The 7,853-nt window shown below is 41.0% G+C and overlaps 1 protein-coding gene across 1 annotated transcript; it reads right to left on the bottom strand.

Moving 5' to 3' along the window:
* Positions 1 to 581: 581 nt before the first annotated feature.
* LOC124028877 (1-acylglycerol-3-phosphate O-acyltransferase ABHD5-like) lies at positions 582 to 7,580 on the bottom strand (the record flags this gene model as incomplete). The annotated part of the gene is made up of 4 exons (XM_046340790.1): positions 7,382 to 7,580; positions 4,046 to 4,131; positions 3,137 to 3,896; positions 582 to 736 (listed from the first exon to the last, which is right to left on the bottom strand). Coding segments are annotated over exons 1-4 (1,033 nt in total), but the record flags the coding sequence as incomplete, so codon positions are not given.
* Positions 7,581 to 7,853: the final 273 nt, after the last annotated feature.

A 7,853-nucleotide genomic window follows, 5' to 3' on the forward strand; every position in this document is an offset into this window, starting at 1 on the left:
ATATCTTACCCAGTGGTCCAGCCAGTCAGTGTTTATATCTTACCCAGTGGTCCAGCCAGTCAGTGTTTATATCTTACCCAGTGGTCCAGCCAGTCTTAGTGTTGATATCTTACCCAGTGGTCCAGCCAGTCTTAGTGTTGATATCTTACCCAGTGGTCCAGCCAGTCTTAGTGCTGATATCTTACCCAGTGGTCCAGCCAGTCTTAGTGCTGATGTCTTACCCAGTGGTCCAGCCAGTCTTAGTGCTGATATCTTACCCAGTGGTCCAGCCAGTCTTAGTGCTGATATCTTACCCAGTGGTCCAGCCAGTCTTAGTGTTGATATCTTACCCAGTGGTCCAGCCAGTCTTAGTGCTGATATCTTACCCAGTGGTCCAGCCAGTCTTAGTGCTGATATCTTACCCAGTGGTCCAGCCAGTCTTAGTGCTGATATCTTACCCAGTGGTCCAGCCAGTCTTAGTGTTGATATCTTACCCAGTGGTCCAGCCAGTCTTAGTGCTGATATCTTACCCAGTGGTCCAGCCAGTCTTAGTGCTGATATCTTACCCAGTGGTCCAGCCAGTCTTAGTGCTGATATCTTACCCAGTGGTCCAGCCAGTCTTAGTGTAGCCAGGAGGTTGAAGGAACTCATGACGACCCCCATGGCTCTGATCCACACTGGGATAGACTTCTCCTGATCCATGCTCTCTGGGCGGGCCGGGAACCCCCATGGCTCCACCAGGATCAGTTGTTTCACCCTGTAAACACACACAGTGTGAACACATACACTGAGTGTACAAAACATTAAGAACACCTTCCTAATATTGAGTTGCAACCCGCCCCTATTGACTTCAGAACAGCCTCAAGTTGTCAGGGCGTGGACTCTACAAAGTGTCCCAAAGCGTTTCACAGGGACACTGGCCCACGTTGATTGAAATGCTTCCCACAGTTATGTCAAGTTGGCCGGATGTCCTTTGGGTGGTGGACCCTTTCTTGATACACACAGAAAACTGTTGAGTGTGAAAAACCCAGCAGGGTTGAGTTCTTGACCCAAACCAGTGCTCTTGGAACCTACTACCATACCCCATTCAATGGCATTTAAATAGGCTCTTGCCCATTTACCCTCTGAATGGCACACATAAACCATCCGTCTCAAATGTCTCAAGGCTTAAACATCCTTCTTTAACCTGTCTCCTGCCCTTCTTCTTTAACCTGTCTCCTGCCCTTCATCTTTAACCTGTCTCCTGCCCTTCTTCTTTAACCTGTCTCCTGCCCTTCATCTTTAACCTGTCTCCTGCCCTTCTTCTTTAACCTGTCTCCTGCCCTTCATCTTTAACCTGTCTCCTGCCCTTCATCTACAGTGACTGAAGTGGATTTAACAAGTGATGTCAATAAGTTATCATAGCGTTCACCTGGATTTACCTGGTCAGTCTATGTCAGCCAAACTCAACTGGCGGACCGCGGTCCACGTCCGGACGCAGAGAAGGGTCAATCCGGACCGGACAACATTGCGTTTTGTTATATTTTTAGACAGCTTTTTTTTAATCACCTGGGCACAGCGGTGATTTTTCCCAACCATGTTGATTTCATCCAGAAGCTGATGGAGAACTTCCAGGCTCGCTTTGATGACATCACTGTTGGAAGAGAACTGCTCATCCAGAACTCCTTCTTGGTCACAAAATGTGACAAAGTTGTCAGAAGAAGCAAAACAGATCTTCAGCTGTGTAGATGTTACATCACTGCAGATGGAGTTGTTTGAACTGCAAGAAAACGTGTGTTTGAAGGAGCAGGCTGGTGACTGTGACCCTGTCACTTCCTGGGGAAAGATGGTGCCTGCAGCTGAAGTCCTCGTTCTCAAGAAATTGGCACTTCTTTGGCTCCACATACAGCTGTGAATCTCCACAATTAACTTTCTTAAAAACAAAAACCGCACCAGGCTCAACAATGAACACCTGCACCATTGTCTCAGGGTTGCTCTCACACCATTTGTGCCAATGTTCAAATCATTGGCAGGAGACAGAACAATGTAATTTCTCATTGATGCAAGGGCAAGGCCCACAGTGACTTCTATATGAATACTGCAAGGCCCACAGTGGCTTCTACATGAATACTGCATGGCCCACAGTGACTTCTATATGAATACTGCATGGCCCACAGTGACTTCTACATGAATACTGCAAGGCCCACAGTGGCTTCTACATGAATACTGCGTGCCCCCACAGTGACTTCGACATGAATACTGCATGGCCCACAGTGACTTCTACATGAATACTGCATGGCCCAGAGTGACTTCTACATGAATACTGCATGGCCCAGAGTAACGTTCTGATTATAATTTTTCTTAAACTTTCCTTTGTTCTCCAGAAAACATGCACTTTATTTCATTTAAATAAATAAATATTTTTGAAAGCCCATGTTATTTAACCTTTATTTAACTAGGCAAGTCAGTTAAGAACAAATTCTTATTTTCAATGACGGCTTAGGAACAGTGGGCCTTGCCCTTGCATCAATGAGAAATGACATTATTCTGTCTCCTGCCAATGATTTGAACATTGGCACAAATGGTGTGAGAGCAACTCTGAGGAAATGGTGCAGGTGTTCATTGTTGAGCCTGGTGCGTTTTTTTTTTTTTTTTCTGCCTTGTTCAGGGGCAGAACGACAGATTTTTACCTTGTCAGCTCGGGGATTCGATCTTGCAACCTTTTTGGTTACTAGTCCAACGCTCCAACCACTAGGCTACCCTGCCGCCATGTACATTGATTCTCATTGCATAGACAATGATGCGACCACTTTTGTTCTTCAACAATGTTGACAAAAATTTTGCACATGTTTACAGTCGAAAGAAGTTGTAATTAATACACATTCTTAGTCTACTTTATTGTATTTAATGTACATTTTATATAACAACGTGTTTCCTATGTCGTAGACGACTATGCTTGTTACTACGGTGTACCACATCACCGATGAAGGACGGTGTCCAACCGGACCTTTGTCACCTAGGAGATTTGTGTCAATGGACCTTCTCCAATAGTAGTTGAGTATCCCTGGTCTATGTCATGAAAAAAGCAGGTGTTCCTAATGTTTTGTACACAAGTGTACGTATGCACACACAGTATGAACACAAACACACGACCCCCCCCTCCTCTCGTCCCGCTGACCTGTGTGGGTGTTTAAGTGTGTAAGCAGCAGCCAGGTATCCTCCCAGGTTGTGTCCCAGCAGGATCATTTCCTCCAGGCCCACCGTGTCTCTCCACTCCTCCAGGGCCCCTAGGAACTGCTCCTCTGCCCCCTGGGGGTCCACGCTGAACAGGGGCCTGCTGCTCCGACCAAACCCCAGCAGATCCAGGGCATACACGGCTCCACTGCCACACAAAGAGTCCAGGTTCTGAGCCCACAGACCCACACCACCCCCAAACCCATGGAGCAGCACCAGCGGAGGACGGGGACGGCGCTGGAGAGAGGGCTGGGGAGAGGAGGGATGAGACTGGGATTTAGACTGGGGCTGGGGAGAGGAGGGATGAGACTGGGGCTTAGACTGGGGCTGGGGAGAGGAGGGATGAGGCTGGGGCTTAGACTGGTGCTGGGGAGAAGAGGGATGAGGCTGGGGCTTAGACTGGGGCTGGGGAGAGGAGGGATGAGACTGGGGCTTAGACTGAGGCTGGGGAGAAGAGGGATGAGACTGGGGCTTAGACTGGGGCTGGGGAGAGGAGGGATGAGACTGGGGCTTAGACTGAGGCTGGGGAGAAGAGGGATGAGACTGGGGCTTAGACTGGTGCTGGGGAGAAGAGGGATGAGACTGGGGCTTAGACTGGGGCTGGGGGGAGAGTGAGGGATATCCTTTGGCGTTGAAGGCTATGGTCCAGACATAGTTGCCATTGGATATCGGGACATCTTGCCTGGAGAATGGGGTCTTCACAGCTGAGAGGAGAGAAATGGAAGGAGGGATGGAGGAGAAAGATGGAGGGGAACAGGGAGGGAGAGCAAAATGAGAGAGGAGATAAGATGTGCAAGTATGACGGGTAAGATAGAGGATGTAGTCATATACACACACACACACACACTCTTACCCTTGAGCATTTTGTCCTCTGCATCCTTTAGCTGAGAGAGGGAGGTGGGGCACCAAGATGGAAGCCAACTGGAGATGCACCTGTACCTGTGCACACACACAACATTGCGTAAATGGTCCTGCTGATGTCATAAACCCAGTGAACTTTGACTTTAAGCGATCACGGAGTCAGACTTCTAACAGCTTTATAGCAAACGTTTACAATAATCTCCCCTTATCTACAGTAGTCTAGCTATGTTTAATATAGCAAACGTTTACAATAATGTCCCCTTATCTACAGTAGTCTAGCTATGTTTAATATAGCAAACGTTTACAATAATGTCCCCTTATCTACAGTAGTCTAGCTATGTTTAATATAGCAAACGTTTACAATAATGTCCCCTTATCTACAGTAGTCTAGCTATGTTTAATATAGCAAACGTTTACAATAATGTCCAGTTATCTACAGTAGTCTAGCTATGTTTAATATAGCAAACGTTTACAATAATGTCCAGTTATCTACAGTAGTCTAGCTATGTTTAATATAGCAAACGTTTACAATAATGTCCCCTTATCTACAGTAGTCTAGCTATGTTTAATATAGCAAACGTTTACAATAATGTCCAGTTATCTACAGTAGTCTAGCTATGTTTAATATAGCAAACGTTTACAATAATGTCCAGTTATCTACAGTAGTCTAGCTATGTTTAATATAGCAAACGTTTACAATAATGTCCCCTTATCTACAGTAGTCTAGCTATGTTTAATATAGCAAACATTTATAATATAGCAAACGTTTACAATAATGTCCAGTTATCTACAGTAGTCTAGCTATTTTAATTTCAAATAACATGCCAACCAATGTGCAACACGGTCTCCCTCTGGCTGAATAGTAAGACAAGGGTTGTCTATTATCTATTGGGTCATCATTTCAGTGGAACAAGGAACAAAACCCTTTATAGAATCAATGATAAGACTCTTTCTAGCTACAGGTGTGAAAAACATTCTGAATGTCACAAAGTTATGTGGCTGGCTACAATGACTGGTGGAAGTGTATTTGTGTCTTGGTAGTGACAGACATATTCAGGCTTTAATAATCTTATCTCCACTGAGCTATGTCATTCTGTAATAAATACTGTACATTCAAAGGTCCAAGTGACGTAGCGGCACCAAGTTCACCGGAATAAATATTTCCATTTGTCAAGGCAGATCATTTTATCCAAATAAAATTACATGTATAGCTTTGTCACAAAATAAAACCTATTTTAGTGAACTAAAATATTTAATGGTAGATGCGCTATGAGGCTATGTGTTTGAATTCTAGTCGGGCCTACTAAATCAATTAATGGGGCTTTTTAAAATAATGTTTACATCAGCATGTTTATATCACACTCATTAACATTGAGGCATATTGCTCAACGAGGTATCCTGTCATTCCTTAAACATTCTGTAAGTTGGGGAACTCTGTAGTATAGCTCACTATAAAAACTATTTAGAATAGCTCACTATAATAACTCTTTAGTATAGCTCACTATAATAACTCTTTAGTATAGCTCACTATAAAAACTATTTAGAATAGCTCACTATAAAAACTATTTAGAATAGCTCACTATAATAACTCTTTAGTATAGCTCACTATAATAACTCTTTAGTATAGCTCACTATAATAACTCTTTAGTATAGCTCACTATAAAAACTATTTAGTATAGCTCACTATAATAACTATTTGGTATAGCTCACTATAATAACTATTTGGTATAGCTCACTATAATAACTATTTAGTTTAGCTCACTATAATAACTATTTAGTATAGCTCACTATAATAACTCTGTAGAATAGCTCACTATAATAACTATTTAGTATAGCTCACTATAATAACTATTTCAAATAGCTCACTATAATAACTCTGTAGAATAGCTCACTATAATAACTATTTAGAATAGCTCACTATAATAACTCTGTAGAATAGCTCACTATAATAACTATTTAGAATAGCTCACTATAAAAACTCTGTAGAATAGCTCACTATAATAACTCTGTAGAATAGCTCACTAAAATAACTATTGAGAATAGCTCACTATAATAACTGTAGAACAGCTCACTATAATAACTATGTAGAATAGCTCACTATAATAACTCTGTAGAATAGCTCACTATAATAACTCTGTAGAATAGCTCACTATAATAACTCTGTAGAATAGCTCACTATAATAACTCTGTAGAATAGCTCACTATAATAACTATTGAGAATAGCTCACTATAATAACTGTAGAACAGCTCACTATAATAACTATTTAGTATAGCTCACTATAATAACTTTGTAGAATAGCTCACTATAATAACTTTGTAGAATAGCTCACTATAATAACTCTGTAGAATAGCTCACTATAATAACTATTTAGTATAGCTCACTATAATGACTATTTAGTATAGCTCACTATAATAACTCTGTAGAATAGCTCACTATAATAACTATTGAGAATAGCTCACTATAATAACTGGAGAACAGCTCACTATAATAACTATTTAGTATAGCTCACTATAATAACTCTGTAGAATAGCTCACTATAATAACTATTTAGTATAGCTCACTATAATAACTATTTAGTATAGCTCACTATAATAACTATTTCGAATAGCTCACTATAGTAACTCTGTAGAATAGCTCACTATAATAACTCTGTAGAATAGCTCACTATAATAACTATTTAGAATAGCTCACTATAATAACTCTGTAGAATAGCTCACTATAATAACTCTGTAGAATAGCTCACTATAATAACTATTGAGAATAGCTCACTATAATAACTGGAGAACAGCTCACTATAATAACTATTTAGTATAGCTCACTATAATAACTCTGTAGAATAGCTCACTATAAAAACTCTGTATAATAGCTCACTATAATAACTATTTAGAATAGCTCACTATAATAACTCTGTAGAATAGCTCACTATAATAACTATTGAGAATAGCTCACTATAATAACTGGAGAACAGCTCACTATAATAACTATTTAGTATAGCTCACTATAATAACTCTGTAGAATAGCTCACTATAAAAACTCTGTAGAATAGCTCACTATAATAACTATTTAGTATAGCTCACTATAATAACTTTGTAGAATAGCTCACTATAATAACTTTGTAGAATAGCTCACTATAATAACTCTGTAGAATAGCTCACTATAATAACTATTTAGTATAGCTCACTATAATGACTATTTAGTATAGCTCACTATAATAACTCTGTAGAATAGCTCACTATAATAACTCTGTAGAATAGCTCACTATAGTAACTCTGTAGAATAGCTCACTATAATAACTTGGTAAATAGTATTATATTAAAATCCACTCACCAGTGCTCGTCTGGGTGCAGCTCCTCCGCCATCCTCCTCACAGTGAACTGTGGTGATCATCTGTCATCCATGCAGAGAAACTAAGTATTAGTGGTAATTGGTAAGACCGCCCCACACACAATCTTTAGGCATGATAGTAGCCAATAGGAGAGAGCGGGGGAAATGTAAAGGACAGTTCGACTCAAGGTGTCCAAAAACAAAATGCACCCCCCCCTCCCCCCTCCCCCAAATTAAAAATGTTTTTTTTGCACGACCCTCCTCTTGTACTGTAGGATACATTGAACACCCTTCCACCTCATATAATTCATTCAGAATAATATTTACAACTACAAATACCAAGAACTATTGCGACCCTGTGTTTATTAACGCGGATGTGGACCTTGCTCACTTCAGCATGCTTTTACGGCACAATCGATGTCATGCAGGGCCAAGGGGCCAGAAGGTTGAGGGTTCGACCGCCCACCACGGACCA

The sequence above is a fragment of the Oncorhynchus gorbuscha genome, unplaced genomic scaffold (genome assembly GCF_021184085.1).
Source record: "Oncorhynchus gorbuscha isolate QuinsamMale2020 ecotype Even-year unplaced genomic scaffold, OgorEven_v1.0 Un_scaffold_4941, whole genome shotgun sequence".
Classification (NCBI taxonomy): domain Eukaryota; kingdom Metazoa; phylum Chordata; class Actinopteri; order Salmoniformes; family Salmonidae; genus Oncorhynchus; species Oncorhynchus gorbuscha.